A 16,777-nucleotide genomic window follows, 5' to 3' on the forward strand; every position below is an offset into this window, starting at 1 on the left:
ATCTTCACCAGAGCCTCAAAAAAAAGAATTTCAGTCTAAGGCATCTTCTTAATCTCTCCCATCTAGAATTTGCCTCTGTCTTCACTGACTTTGGAGTCCCATGTTGTTGACTCTGTGTCTTTACCCTTTCTTTTTTTCCGATTTGGGAGATGATTGGCGATCATAGGTGTGTTTGTTCTCAAGCTCTATCAACGGAAACAGTTCTATAGAGTCTTGCAGTGTTGAAAAGTTGATCTCATCCAGGCTTTGCATTGAGAAATCGCTCGCCGTGCCTCTCGTGCTGCCCATGTGGTCTCTGCTGATACAGTGTGAGCCGTCCGGGTTGCCAACTCTATTCAGCACTTTTCTTCACGTGGAGCGCCGAAAACAAGAAAAGCTGCTGCCGTTTTTGTCCTGACTGCAGCATGGCTGGCTAAAAGTGGCCAAACAAAGTTCATTACAAGCCATGCCAAGGCAGCCAAGGCCGTGTGCCATTGTCTCCGGCCTCGCCAATTTTTGGCTGCGCAGTCTTAGCCATTTGGCCACTCCTGTTCTGAGATGGTGGCGGCCACTCCTGGCTCTGCTCCTTGCTGTATGGCTGCTCCCGGTGCCGATGCAGCCTCCAGTGAACATGGCCTGGTGGTGCCACTGGAAAAAAGGGACTGGAGGGTTCTGCTGGGAAAGGGGGCCTGGCAGTGATGGGAAGAGGGCCCAGCCACGTGCCAGGGTGGGGCTTGGGGGCTCCCTGGGAAGGGCTCAGCCCCCGCTGAAAGGGGCCTGGGCACGCTGCCAGGACGGAAGCCGGCAGTTTCCTGGGAAGGGGTCAGCATTGCAGCAGAGCCCCGGCCAGCCCCCAGTTACCTGTTCAAGGCCAGAAGCCAAGAAGCTTTCCCGGGCTCTGCTGGTCTTTAAATGGGGTTTTCCACAGAGGCGTAACTAGCTCTTTGGCATGGTCCAACCAGGTGTCAATCTCCCAGATTAGGCAGCTGATTGATTCTGCCTGGTCCCCACAGTTCCGCAGGTAGCAGACTCCCTTCCCAAACAAAAACCAAACCTACACTAAACCACGGCACCTAATGAGAACCAGTGTAAAAACCCAGTTTGTAAAAACACAGCAAGTCAGCAAAATCAGAATAGGTAATGAAGCCAATTAAAACAAAATAGAAAGTGCTATTATTGAGACATGAATTCTGACTTGTTGCAACAGAATATCACCCTCTGAGGTAACTGCTGTCTGTAGGCCTTTCTGCTTTCTTCCTCAGGAAACTCTCATCCTTACCCAACCTTCCAGCTAAGTCACCTTACTGATCCCTTCCAACATAATAAAATTCTCAGTCTGTGTTCAGGAGAAGGTCATCAGCAAGAAAATAATTTTGAAGTTCTCAGAGCACTATGGGACCGAAAGAAAATTAGTTTTTCACTTTCTGAACATGCTTCCCTGCTGGAAGGACATGGCCTGGCCTTGCTATCAGTGGCAAGGCAAATGGTGCTGCTATTCATGACTGAAAATTTAATTTGTAGGGATCTCAAGTAAACTCCTCTTATTCCTTCCTCCATCTTGCCTACTAATAAAGACTGGCTAAAAATTTAAATGTTGCAATGCCAAAAAAATTGAACTTGAGATGATAGTAAACCAAAGAAACCTTTCTAACCAGTAAACACCTGTAAATTCCATTTATATGTCTTCACAGTCTTCTTCTGCCATGAGACTGCACTGAAGTTACAATTAATACTAGCCATTTTTACCTGATTCCCCTTAGAGGGGTTACAGTGAAATATTTTTTAAGAAAAGGACAGGGTTAGTAGAGAATATAGGCCTTAAAAGTCCAGAGCTGGGCTGGGCTGGCTCACATGAAATCTACTGCCAGGCAACTTCAGTCAGGCGGTGGAGGGTCCCAGAGAACTTTTAGTCTACATGCTGCTCCACATAGCTGACCTCAGCTTCAAGGGCACAAAAATCAAGAGATTTAGAATTTGTTTCTTACAGCTTTAATTTTCCAGTCAGGCTTCAGCCTATTAGAGTTAATCCTTTTCCACCTCTCACACTGCGTAGCGAACAGTTACTAAGGATTGGTGATAATGAGAATCAGCCGACAGCAAGCTCCCGAGAATCACTTAGTTACATGTGATTGTATTTTATCTATGTGCTGTACCTTGACCACACTGTTTAACTAACAGAATGTCTAATTATTAGCTACACAAATCACTCATCTTCAATTACATCAAGCTTCTGTTTGCTCTTGCTGTCACATTCCCACAACATTATTATTACTAAAACTTAAATTCACATGTACTAACTAAAAGCAAATATTAAAAAAAGCAAGTCCAAACTGCCAGCTACAACATAGTTTTCAAGACTGTTTCCTACTTGCATTTCTGTGAAGTTAAAAAAGAACAATCCTTGATACTGGAAAACAAATAGCAATTTTCCATCAAGTAAAACAATCTTACAATAAAGTGGTTCTCTACTCTACTCTCAATCTAAATGTTGTAGTAGCGCACTAATGTGCAAATTCCAGTAAGTAAAAATAACCATTTCTCTAGCTTTCACTAATCTGTGGAGATTATTTGATTTTATTGATAATGCATCCTCTAGAGAGGGGTAAGCAGGTCTACAGGGAATAACAAATCACAGCAAGGATTGTTTGTTGATGTTGAGTATATCTCACTGGCAACTTAAAAGGCAGCACCTCTGGAGGTGCTGCCTTTTGCCTCTGGTAGGCACAACCTGTTCATCCAACATCTTAAGAGGCTCTTGCTCACAACTGGCTTTTTTAATTGTAGCTACTTTGATGACACCTCCTTGACCAGAGCTTTGGCCCCTCCTTCCCCACGCACAAAGGATACTGAGCACTGGGAACTGGGTTACAACTCTGTTGATCAACACAACATATGAGCTCTCAGAACTGTTCTTCTAACATCTTCCAGAACAAAAGTGCGTAGGTAACTTCAGGAAGATGTAAAGTGCCAGCACTTCAGCTTCTTTCAAGTCCATGCAGAAGAGGTAAGACCTCACACAGGATGAAATTGCGATTACATGTGTCCAAGGTTGCCCAGGCTAACACAGAGCTGAAAATCTACCATCCCTCAGTCACAATTTAACTTCTTTATCTTACTCCTCCCTCTTTTCTGTTATTGCCAATTCACCTGAAATGGTCTAGCTGTGATTTTCTGCCGAAGTATAATTTCTCCCAACAGCCTGAGGGATATCAAACATTTAAGAAATGTGTCTGTTTCTAAAGATAGAGCTGATCTAATTTCTTGGAAGTCTTCCTAATGATTCTTTGAAGTGCTGTAAGCCAAACACGGAAATTATGGCTAAGCAGCTTTTAAACAAGCATGCTTTTGAGCAGTTTTAGAGCATATTATCTTGTTATTAATAACACTTTCCATTCAGTTTCCCAGTCAAATGGAATGTGCTTTAATGTGTGAAAGTGGTACACTGGTGTGCTTTACTTGAGAGCTTTACTTCTGTGAGGTGATTTAAACTTTCAGCTCCTTCTGTGGGAATAGCTGCATAATATCATGGTTTTAACACAGACCCTCACAGCTTCTGACACAAGAACCAATTAGAAAAAGACAGACATGGCAAGCTTTCAGCAGCACCAGCACTGTGTTCACATCAATTAACTACTTACAGTTCAATAAAACTGTCATTTATCTCCATTTGTATACTGGAGTCTCACCAGTACCATTTCGGTGTATACTTCCATAGAATTCCTTCCTAATCTGCACAGTAGTTCAGATTTCATAAGAAACAGGTTTTGAGATGGTAAGAAAGATGCTTACAGTATTTCCAAGTCTCAACAGAGACTTCTTTCTTCCCAGGAAGGATGGGTTTCAGTTAAGTCAATCTTAGGAGAAAAATTCATTAACATAGTGCGGTTTCTGTGAATAAATAACGACAAAAACTTTTCAAAAGACGCCAAAACTTCAAAGTTTTCCTTGCTTATGTCTTGACCTCCAACAAAATCCCTTCCTTCAGGGAACCTATTTGTCTTTCTCTGTAAGCAAAGGGGAAGTAAGCATGTCAGCACCTGATACATAATAGTCAGCACCGTGTTATCAGCTGAATCCATGATTTCTCATGAACCACTACTAGCCTGACTCCTAAGATCAAAGTGTTCTCTGCCTGACTGTGCAACCAGAGAGAATTTAAAGGAAAGCAATAGTACAAGGTACAGAATAATTCAGGTACAAAACATTCCCCTGGCAACATTAGGAAATAAATCACATAAATAATAATGGCAAAATACACCATTCTTCAAAGGAAACACAGCTGCAGGGAATGAAGCAACCAGGTATTTTTACAAATGGTGCTTCACCAGTGACTGCACAATAAGCTTAATGCTGGCATTTTTAAAATCTTTGATGCACATATATTAATTATACATTCAGGACCAAAGCATTGGCAGTGTCCTTGTTGTATTTGCAGCCTATGTGCATCCCCAAGTTCCAGGAAGATAAAAGGCATATTCATATAATGTTTGTTCAAAGTCCTTAGAAGGCAAGCTATGCCTTAATGAAATCCATTCTTTTTAGGGCACAGGTTTCCAAAAAGACAAGGGAGACCAGTGTTCATGACACAGATGGTAGATGCATCTTGCAGCCTAAGGGCCAGGGCAGCAGGAGGTGAAGTATGTTTGTGCCTACGCTAGAAATATCACATGTTAAAAGTAAACAATGAACAAGAGTATTCTTTTAAAGATAACTGGCAAGAAACAGCTCAAACAACACTCTAAATAACCATATATATTACCAGATAAAACTTATATGCTTAAAGCCAGAATAGAGCCATGACTGCCACAGTCCTCTAGCAAGGTGAGCTTCTGCTACAGCTAACACAAAGACGCTCAGATGGATCCTTGTCAGATTTTGCAGCAGGCTCTTTTCCCACCTCTTCATCCTCAGATCTAGACACATTGAACACCGGGGGCTTTGATACCCAGAAAAACATCAGCTATGGAGCTCACCTCCAACTCTAGCAAACCATGAGAGAGCACCAAACATGCAACATAGAACAGTATGTAAAGAGAGTCAATAAAATGGAGAAGTTTAAGCACCTTGCTGTAGACTACCCATGGAATTAGTTTTTGAACCATAACTTTCATTTGAGAGTTGTAAAATTCCCAAAATACTCAAGTTATTCTTGTTGTCTGCCTCTAACAGAGGACAAAGAACTTCTACGTGAGGGAGCAGCTTCCAGGAGCAATGCTGGCCATTTTCATCGCCTGTCAGCTAGGGCTGACAGGATTGATCATCGTGCAGGACAATGAGGAGAAGACTCATACCTATCCAGTATCTCTGGGAGAGGTAAGATCATCCACTGCCATATTCCCAAACCTTCGCTGTTCTCTGAATGCCAGAATGTCCAGCTCTGCTCCTTTCCTGTCTTGTTCTCGACCAGCACCAGGGATACATTTCCCAGCAAGACACCATGGATGAGCCATGACATTCGTAGCTAGAAGAAATAAAACATATGAGAGTAAACATCACACACATTAGTCAAAAGTTAACGAAGTTCTCAATTCTTCTTTCCTTGCTTTCCAATTACCAAAAAGTTGATTCTCCCATCTTCATACTCATGTCATCCCTTTAGGAAACTCCACAGATATGGAAGCCTGTAATACTTAGTATATGCTATTAAACATTGAAACTACTATTTTAAAAAATTATGTGTGAAGTTGAGTCTAAACAGTCTGTTTTAGCTTTCACATATGTGGCTACTTTGACAGGAATAAGATCATACCTCTATTTTGAGCAGTACAAAGACTACACTCCCCTAAGATGCTACCTGATAGATTCAAGTTAAGATATAACAACTTATTCAGTAATAAACTTTCATATTACAGCAGCAGTAGCAGGAAAAAACACCGTGAGAAAACTGCAATAAACAGGCATCACTAGTAACCACATCCTCATCCTCCAGATACTCTTTTTAAAAATCAGTTCTTCCTTCCCATCCAAGTTTCTACAGATTTTTCAATTAAAGTTCAGCAATAATTTGGTGGGTTTTTTATTAATTAAAAAACTTCAGGGAACCATTTTGCTAACATTTTTGTAATGATAATGTAATTGAATCAACTTCTATGCATTTATCCCTGTATGTAAAACTATTTCATGTAGTTTTCTCATTTTATGACTTTCTCTCTCTCATTGTAAAAAAGAGAAACAATTCTTTCCACATCAGGTAAGTTTCAAAATCCATAGTATATGAACGTAGTCTTCTTATTTTCTTGCGAAAAAGAAGAGGAACTAGCCCTTTGTTGATAAAGAGCTTAAGTAAAATACCCATATATATTATATTCATGAGCTGTGTTTCATCTCAATAACCAGTAGAGGTGAGAATGCTGAAGGAATGAGTTTGTTAAAGCTATATTAACGATGGATGTTTTGGACACAAGAAAGTGTTCAGCACAGTATCCAGTATCCATATATATTAAATAAAGCACTCCATTTTTTAGCACTTCAAAGCCACCACCAAAGTCAGAAGGCTCAGAATTAAGTTTGTATTTTACAAAGGAGCACCTAATAACATTACTTCCTTGCTTTGATAGTACAGAACATCCATATCCATTTCTCAACATAAAACAAAACTGCTAAATTTTACTTGCTGTTCCTATCTCATGGCGTAGAGTTTGTTCTGGCAGCTAAATCAGATGTAGGCATCAAAATGACAGAAGTGTTGCTATTATTCCTAGTTTATGATCACAATTTTGGAGTGGGTGGAACAAAATTCTGGATATCCATTGTATTAATTAACAGTACTGAATTAGGGTAAACACAACAATTCATCTGCCAGTCTCCAAAGCTACAAAGAAAGAAGTGACTTTATACTGCAAAACTGTGTCAGAGACTGAATAATCTAGATAGGGTTCTTCTCTCTCTCCAGTCCAAAAATCACTGGCCTTGCCTGGAATCCATTGTACTGTGCGACCCAAGGACTGACAAATGTACAAACAGATATGCCAGTCTGTGAAAGCATTTTGTTACATTACTTCAGCCATACATCCAAAATTGATGTGTAAGATTTGGAGGGGTTCAGCAAACCATCACAGGTGCCCATAGTGCTTCTGGGGACAAGCTGGTCAAGTCTGGACACTGGTCAGTCTAACTTCCAACTCACTCCCACCCCACTTCTGGGAAAGCATTCATGGAGTCCCATGGCCATTTCTACAGTGTCAGACAGTGGAAAACACTGCATCAAGTGTGAGGATTTTCATCTCCCAGACACCAGAGAGCAAAATCAGAGTCAAGCAGGATGGCCAGGAAGTGTTTCAGATTCACAACATGATGGCCATGGAGGCAGCTGAGGAGGGCTAAGTTCATACCCAACAACCAGAACCAGCACTGGTGAGAGAGGCTGCTGACAAATGTTCACGGTATAGGAGGCTAACACTGTCAAACTTTGTGTCTGTATGGCTACTTCTAACAGGTGACAATCAAGATGTTGGGTATTCTACATTTTCAAATGCCTATAAAGTAGGGCATTTTTTGGGGTGTGAATTTAAAGTAAAAATTTATACCTTTCAGTCTCAATAAAGTAATTTCCCTTGAGAAAACTTATCAGGACTTAACTATTTGTTTTAATAAGTTTGGAATGCCAGTGGACATTTATAACCCTCCACCTATATCAGGGAAAGCAGCACCTTTTACTGAGAGTCCACTTTTAGGACCCAAGAGTCTACTCCCTGTGCAACAAACTACATGACATTTTTGATACAGGTGAGTTGGAGCAACTTCACTGTGCCATTTTGGTAGCTAAAAATTTGAGAGGTAAAGCTCCCACTAGGCAGAAGCTTTCAGAGCTCTGTCTCTTCTGGAGACCTGCCAGAAGGTAAGAGGCACCATCTACGTGGTCAGAAGTGAGGGAAGAGCAAGCCTTTGATAGCTGTTAACATAACACTAGAGCAAAAGCTGAAGCAATTGATGAATTGGAATGAATGCCTTTGCACACATGTCAGCTGTTTGAAGGAAAGAAGTAGCTGGCAATAGATGTGGGAGATCAGCTCATTGGCAAAGTGCAATATGCAAGCTCTAATGAACTGGCTCTGAGTGAATCGACTGGCACTGTGTCCAAATGGGCATTTTTGGCTGTGATTTCCATGGTTTCTAAGCTTCACAGCAGGGCAGTCCAGGTCTTTTCACACCTGCTGAAGTGAACCAGAGCAGATGATGAGCTGGATACCATAGTAAAGACTTCTGAATGGGGCTGGCATTCATTCTGTAGAATACAGCATCAATGATGGCAGATGGCACTACATACACAGTGTGCCCTGCGAGCAGAGCAGTGGCACATTTGGAAAAATCTAAATCTGGGCTGTTGGTGGAATACCCCAACATCATGCATCAAACATCTCCTTCTGTGTTAAACTAGCAGCAAAATATTCACATGCTAGAAACTCACCGGGAAATTAATTAAGCATATAAGGTAGGCAGTGGCTCAATGGCACCTTGCTTTCTGGCTTTAGAACCCACCAGAGCTGGTGATCAGCTGTTCATATGCAAACCCACTGACTCAGTAAATGAAATGGTCTCAACCAGTCTGGGGAAAATTAACGGGAGGGAGAGCCCATGGTAAATATACAGCATATTGAGGCAAAACTCAGGTCAGATGGCTACATGCACTACATTGTGAACACCATCTGGAAGGATGACTTCTGAGAATCCCCTTAGCCTGTGAGATGGTGGAATTTCTGAACTGACTAACAGGAGCCTCAGTAAATCCCAGCAAGAAAAATACCTAAATAATCCTTATCAATATCAACAGGGCTTGGCAGGTGAAGAAAAACAAGGAAGGTAGATTTTCCAGCACAAGCTGCATCATTTCACAACCACTTGAGAACTGAGACTTACATTTTACTTCCTTATGCAAAAAAAATAGAAATAAAACAGCAAGAACCTTCTGGATGAAGTTTGAACTTGCTGACACCTGTGAATCTACTTTAATGACTAGAAACATTCCAGCATAAACTATCTCCAGGATGCCTGACCGAGGACCAATGACATACACTTGCAGCAGCATAAATAAAACATTCCGCAGTGACACCCTGGAGAGCTGCTGTTTCTTTTTCCCCCCTTTCTGCATGGCAGTGATGCTTGACTATTAGCATCGTGGTCCTACCTGGCAGGAATAGATACATGGCCATCTTTAACACAAGTGAAAAAAGAAACTGTAAAAGAAAAACATACTTCAAACAGGGCTTGGAGTAGAATATTTTTAAGAAGACAAGAAGAGTCTACAGGCATTTTGCTCCCAAGGAACTGTTGTGGATGAATCTCACTGGTGACTGTCTGGCCAGCAACACCTCAACTCCAGACCACAGGTTTTCATCTTGTGAGACAGCACATTACTTAGTTTTGATGCCCCCAGGTCATTGCTCCCTCCCATCATGATGCTTACTCGAAGGAATTGCTCAAAATTTGCCTGACAAGGAACAGTGGATTCTTGAAATGCAGACATTTATTCTCCTGAAAAACATTACTGTTTTCTTGGGTCCTCTTCACTGGAAGGGAAACAGTAGAAATTGTTTTCAGCTGTGAATGCAGTGACTCAGTAAATGTAATTCAGGTATTAAAGAAGCTTGGAAAACATCTCATTGTTGAGGAGAAACTGAAGCTGCAAGTTGGAATATGATTTGCACAGAATTAGGCAATAGCTGCAGAAACCTTTGCCAAGTCTCAGTATGCTTTGTACATGAATATGAGCTACCTTTGACATGTGAAGTTTATCATACTGATGATTTTTTTTCTTACTAGAAATGAGAAATGGTTGCACACAACAGTACAAGCAAAGACATCTATTACTACTGTTCAACAATTCAGACTTGGATTCTTATGAATAATAAAGAGGATCAAAAGGTCTTGTTCCTGGTTTCTGGCCAGATCTATAACAATGCATGATCAGACTCTTGTAGTCCGCAGACACTTCTGCTTCAGATGAGGACTCAGGTGTGCAAGCAAAAACCTTTTGTAAATGATAGAATTATAATTAGCTGATCTGATTATGTAGGCAGGCAAGAGAAGCTAATGTTTTCTATGAACAGATCCCCCCACTATTTATTCTTATATTATTTCTTATTTTATTTCAGACAAAGAGAAAAATAAAAGCAACAACAAAAGAGAAAGCATTGAGAATTTTGCTGTCAAAGTTCTGTGGAATGACCAGCATTCAAGAGATTTCAGATGCTATAGATTCTCTGATCCAATGACACAAAAGCCAGGGGGGAAAGGGAGCAAGAGAAGACAGATGATAGTGAATAAGCTGTAAAGATTTTAAAACAGTATTTTAAAAAAAAGTATGCAAGGATATTTTGCCAAATAAAGCTCATGAAAGGCTGAACTGGAGGCATATCTGTTGCATTTTGCATGCTCGTAAATTTTCAGTGTCAATGTTATTACCATGTACGCTTCTAAGTTATTTAAAGCTCGGGGAGTAGAGGAGAAAAGGAGACACACTGTGCAGGTGTAAGCATGGGGCTCAGAATGCACTCAAGGAATGATTTATATTATTGACTTACATGCCTTGAAAAAATGCAACACTTCTGCATAGAAAAGAGAAATGAATTAATAAAGAGAGGATGAAAACATCTTTATATCTGTAAACCTGACTGAGAAGGCAAACTTCAACTATACTGTTCTACATCAACATGTTATATTTATTTTTGAGAGAGAGTACATTTACATTCAAAAACTATTTTCAGGTGTTAATGAAATCTGGCCCAGTTTAGTACTAACTTACATAACATAATGGTGGCTTTCAAGAACCAGCTAGTTGAAATGTCAAAATAGCATCAGAAAAATATTTTCATTATTTTAAACACAGACAAAAGCACAAAGCACATTTACTGTCACAGGAATCTATTTATATTGCTTTCCAGCACAACTATACCCTTTAAATTTGACCCAGGGCCTACCAGGAAAATGAAATAATCTGGTTCCTAATCACAAAGCAGTCCCTCTTTCAGTTACCTCACTCTATGGAGGTGCATGCAATAACATTTAAGGCTAATTTCAAATTCACCCCCACGCAGGCAGCAGCAGCTTGGCTGTTACTCTCCTTCTCTGTGACAGCCCACACCAAAGCTGCACACTTGGTTTTTACTTATCAGGCATGGCACTGGGATTCTGTCACAGATTCCCTCGAGCTGAGCAAAGAACAGCCTTTCTAAAAATAATTCTCCAGACTGCTCATGTTTCTGGAGTGACTTCCAAGCAGAAGGAGTAGTAACAAGCCACAGCAAAATGAAATATTGCAGGATAGATGCAAGACTACAGCCCAAGCAGGTATAACTGTACCAGCTTCTTGCATGTCTGCATGAGAGAAACCCACACACTTTGGGAACAAACAGGCATGCTTCTTATGATCTAAAGGTACCACAATGTCCTTCAAGCCCTGAGGATGCAGGCATCAGGGAACACCTCTAAAAAATGGATGGAAAAGCAAATCAACACATGTGACTGCACCTTACAGCAATAAGGCTGGACTGATGGAGATGAGATTGCCTTGTCTAGGCATGGGGGTCAGAACTGAGTCTTCAGCTTCCACACAAGGGTGAGTAATCCTGGGCACCTGCAACACTTCTGTCAGCTCTCTAACTTCTTTGTGAAATTCTGAGAAGTAAGTGGCCATGATAGTTTGGAAACTGTGCACACCTAGGGGCTATCTACTGTGCCAAAGCAATTAGTTTTGCCATGGGTGGTGTCTGAGATGACAGCATTTCCTTGGATTTAATTGCAATGTGGTTTCCAAGGTTCCCAAATACCAGTACATCTTCTAATGACATGTATATTCATTCCTTCTTCAAAGTGGAGAAACACCTATCCATCCTATCCACCCCAAGCTTGTCTTTGGCTTGTTAGCCTTGTACATGCCAGCTGATTCCCACTCAAAGGAGGAAAATCTCAGTGTGACATAAGGGGCAAATAATGCTGTGCTTTACTGCTGCAGCTCTAAAAACTCTGCCTTTAAATCAGGCCCCTGTTTGGCTTAATTCTTAGCGCTTCACGTGCATTCCTATGCTCAATTACACGTGCTTTGCTTCCAGTGAACTTTTACATGTGGGTTAAAAGGTTTTCACTCTTGGTTACTGTGACTGTTTAGTTCCAGAAGCATTTCCTGAGCTTTTTGTTGCATCTCCCCTCTGGCTACTTCGGGGCAATGGAGTATCACTTCACAGACTATGTGAACCACTTCCTGCATTCACTCAAGATTTAGTAGAAGTGCCCACAGTTTCCCTCTTCCATACAGAGTGGGTTTTAAACACAGACTTAAAGGGGTCAACAAGCAAAGGGCTCTACTGAAAGTGCAACATGAAAAAGATAACAAAGGCTGTCTGGACTGCAAACAAGAGAGTCCTTTGAAGCCAGGAGACTCCAGCCAAGATTTAATAAAACAACAAAAGGAAAGAGAAAAACTAACTGAACCAAGAATAAAGGTCAGAATCCCAAACTGACTGGTCTGACCTGCCAAAAGCACTGAAGAACAAAGAAAATGAAAATACAAGGCTGCTCAAAACAAACAGGAGTGAAGTGCAATACAAAGCTATACACAAAGTGCAAGGCACATTAGGGCCAATCCCAAAAGTGTGGGAAAGTACAGGCTGTGTTTATTACAGTATCTCCTGTGTGCGTTTTTATCCTTTTCCCATTTTCTGATGCATGCAGGGCAGCACAGTTCCCTTCCTGAGTTAACAAGGAGCCTCCCACAGGGCATGGAAAGGGCAGGCAGCCCTGCATGCTCCTGGTGACTGCAGAAACACAAAGATGGAGTGTCACACTAGTCCCGCACTCAGTGACAATTCATCTGCCAAGCTCATCCATGCTGTGGTGTCCCCAGGTGCTAACACCAACACCACTCATACAGCTGCCCAGAACCTCAGCAGGGAAGATTTTTGGACCAGGCTGCTCAGTCATCTCCTTTTCCAGTATGCCACAGTGTAAGATTGAACAGCCAGGCTCAGGGAGGAAAAACAAGCTTGAAGCATTAGAAACTCCTTGTGGTCGGCACCCACTGTGGTCTGCTTGGCTGTTTCCTTATTAGCTTTGAGTTCTGGTTTCATGGGCGTCCTGACCAAACCCCAGAATGCTCCAGCCTGGTAAACAGCACTGTGGCAGGCAATGTTCCTCATGCTGAGGCTGAAGTAATTAATTCCTATGAACACCTCAGGCTAACATGACTGGACAAAAGAAAATTAGGCAATAAAGGGAAAAATAACTTTGTTGAACAGCAGGTGCCCCAGAGATTCCATGTAGCAGGGGACAAGAGAGGGGAGTCAAAACAATCAGACTGGGGATGTTTGCTGACCTCCTTGGTGCTCTCAGGAGAGCAAGCACTTATCTAAAGGATCATGAGAGCTGGATCAAATACAAGAGGAAGGGCGGATTTATGGCTGGATCTGATGGTGGAAGAATCAATGGGTCTAATTCACACACACGCCTGCTGAAATCCCTTTGTAATAGGAATTTTGAGTATTTTCTGTGGGATTTCAGCTGCCAGCGAATCTGTCCCATCTCAGTTGTGACATGCCAGGTAAAGCTGTCAGCACTGACAGGTAAAAGAAAACTCATGTTTTAGTGCTTGAACTTGAGCCAGTTCAATCAAGAAGTGGTTGAGGGTGAATAAATACTGGACAGCATTATAGTATTTTCACAACCCATTTTCTGACTATAGTTTCACTATTAGGAAGTTTGTTGGCACCTGTTGGAGGAATAAGTGCGTTAGGGAGGCATATCTCCTTTCTCCTCTTCTGTTGTGTTGAGAAATGGAATTAAATTATTCTGTGCACAGACAGATTGTTCCAGTAAAATAGAATTTGAAGCCACCAGGGACCCACAGAGAAGAGAAGCTTTTACACTATATGAAAAGGCAAGAGACAAAACCCTTGCCAAAACTCCTTCACTCTTTATTACCGACAGCTGCAACGCTGGATGCGTCCGGATGCCTTTTAAGTGCCAAGGGGAGTGACGGAGGTGGGATGGCATGTGAGCAGATGAAATACATGGCAGCTTCTCCCCCGACGGCAAGTTTAATTATTTGCAGTGTTGTATACACAAGAAAAAAATACACAGATATTGGGAAATCATTCACTGTGATTCCTGTGTCAGGTGGATTATGGAAAACGCTCGCTGTTGCTGGTCCATGGCAGAACAAGGTCTTAAAATATTCAGAACCTGCATACGCCTTTGTCACAGATGGGAGGAAAAACAAGGTAGAATATATTTCAAAGACAGAGAACATGAATATCAAGAGAGCAAAACCAGAGGCGCTTTGCTGTACCAACTGAGATACCAAATAGAAGTGGAGCAAAACAAACTTTAAGGCAAAGAAACACCTTCTTCTGTGTAGTTTCATTCCAGAGAGCTTTTTAAAATATCCCTTCTTTTCCCTTCTGCATTTTAAGATCACTGAAACAGATTCTTTCGTCTTTTCAGTGCTCAACCAACAAACAGCTGCACTTTGTTAGTCTCAGTTTTCCTAAATCCCTGTGCTCCAGGATACAGAAGCTTATGTGAGATTTCTGAGTGACTGTGAGGATGTGAAATGCTTTAACTCACTAGGCATGGTTCAAAGTCATAAGTCAGAAATAAATCTCATCAGTGATTCACCAATCTGTGAAGCTACAGAATAAGAAGATGCAGACACACCATCTTTCTGAAGGTGCACTTAAAGGGTTAAATACAACTGACTCAGAAATGACAACCATGAGCAAGGTTTTCTGGCAAGCCTTGATGTGTTTGCTTAAGCTGATGTCTTATGACTGTCAACAGCTTTTCTGCTTGAATATGAACCTGGCTTCATTCTGGATGAATTTCTCTCTGCTGCTGCTAACTTCAGCACTCTCATGAACGAGGCTACACAAGGACTGGTAGGTTTGAAGTGCAGCAGCATGAAGAGCTGCCAGCCCAAATCCCAGCTGTGCTAGAGAAAGCATGTACTGCCTTTTCTGAATGGCTCTGGGGCAGTCCTGAAGCCTGTTCTGTCTTGGATGTTGTAAATATAATGCTTGCTCACGCAGTGAGATTCTTCCTCTCTGTGTTTATGTAATGCTGGCTGCTCTTCTCTTACAGCATACACACCTAATTATGAAGATTGTAATACATCATGTGATGCAATGAGGACAGGACATGATAGGATTTTCAAAGCATGTATTGTGGCATTCAAGCAGATAACCATATCTTTCTCCTGCACAGTGGGCATAAATAAGTATATTTTATAGAAAATAAAATCAGATAGTGGTTGCCTTGCTACTGACCTAGTAGCTATATTTGAAAACCTGAGTCAAATATACAATAAAAGCTCTGTAAATTACACAAGAAAAGAAAACATTATGACTTGCCTCACAGGGGGAGTTTCTCAAAGGAGCTGGAAATGACATGCTGGTCATGACAGTCTTTGCAACTGCTGGTGCCTTGCTGGTGTTAAGGAGGAGTGCACAACCTGGATGAAAGAGAAGGAAGAAGATCAAACTGCAGCACTCACCTTTGGGTTTCAGGATTTGTGAAACCTGTCCCAAGCCTATGTTAGCTGGCTCCTACCATGGCAGAATTCCAGGGAACAGTAGGCTTTTCCCATTTCTTAGGGTTGCAGCTTCACCTACCTAACAAACATGCTCAGTAACCACACTTAAGGAGTCTGTCTATCTTCCCATGACTTCAAATTCATCCTACTTGCAAGGCAAATAATAAAGTGTATCTTTTATAAACAAAAAGTAACTTGGAAGAAAATAATTTATCTTGACCAAAACCAAATAAAAATACAGCTATAGCTCTTTGTTACTTGACTAATTTGCTGTAAACAAGAGGAACAAGGGCAGTATTGGGTTTTCTCTCAGCAGCTTAAGCTTCAACTGTTGGTATGAGAAAGATTAGAAATGACTGGCATTTAGGTAGGAGAACCAAGTACATAGAAATGGTACATAAAGTGCAACTCAAGGGACCATGAAGCAAAGAGAAGAAAAATTAGGATATGAACAGTGGAAAAAGCAGCAGTACAGAAAAATAGAGAAAATAAATAGGAAAATCAGAAAGAAAACCACAGATCAGTGTGGTAGAGGGTCTGGCAGATGTACATTTGGTATGAAGTTTTTTTAAAAAGGGTCAAGATCTATATCTGGTGTCTGTGGTGAAGACTGAGGAACCACTTTGTACCCTCAAGACAAAAAGGACAGGCTTTTGCTCAAAGCACTCAGAGTGGAAAGATGGCATTTAAGAGTAGAAAGTTGTTATTTGTTTCACTGGAGGTTGAATATCTAAGTACACAGGAAAACTTGCCTTGTGTTTCATTCCCTCTCTTCACCATGTGTGTATCATTTTTGCTGTTTATGCTTTACACTTACTGCTTACTCTCACACACCTTCTATCGAAGGCAAACGGTTGTGCTCTGGGCGTCCAATGCGCCATGGAGAAGGATGGGACACAGAGGAGCCTGGCATCCAGCCACAATCCTCTTCTTCAAACGAACAGTAAAAGCCAGAGGGAAGCTTTCCTGCAAGAGAGAAAGACACACAGACAGAAGAAGCCAGGTGAGCTGAGGAGGCTGCTCCTGGGCTCACACAGGAGCTGCAGTGACCATTCCAACCCGGTTTGCCCAGGGTACATGGGCACTCCCAGCTCCTCAGTCCTTTTGTGTGGAATTGCAGACATGCCTGACCATGGGGAGGGAGGAGCAGAGGGAAACAACCCCCAGACTGTGACTGACTCCCCACACACTAAGACAAACCTGAGTGAGAGGACACATCTCACTACACACCATGGGGTCTCCTAAATACTCGGGCTCTCAACTCTGCAGGTATCAGCT

The 16,777-nt window shown here is 41.6% G+C and overlaps 1 protein-coding gene across 1 annotated transcript in view; it reads right to left on the reverse strand.

Moving 5' to 3' along the window:
- Positions 1–16,777, reverse strand: part of ALK (ALK receptor tyrosine kinase) — a 320,839-nt gene that overhangs the window by 58,214 nt on the left and 245,848 nt on the right. The window contains 3 exon segments of the mRNA XM_042779113.1: positions 5,271–5,440; positions 15,318–15,418; positions 16,334–16,465. Of these exon segments, the coding sequence (XP_042635047.1) occupies positions 5,271–5,440; positions 15,318–15,418; positions 16,334–16,465 (403 nt within the window).

Source organism: Catharus ustulatus, chromosome 3 (assembly GCF_009819885.2).
Source record: "Catharus ustulatus isolate bCatUst1 chromosome 3, bCatUst1.pri.v2, whole genome shotgun sequence".
NCBI classification, from domain to species: domain Eukaryota; kingdom Metazoa; phylum Chordata; class Aves; order Passeriformes; family Turdidae; genus Catharus; species Catharus ustulatus.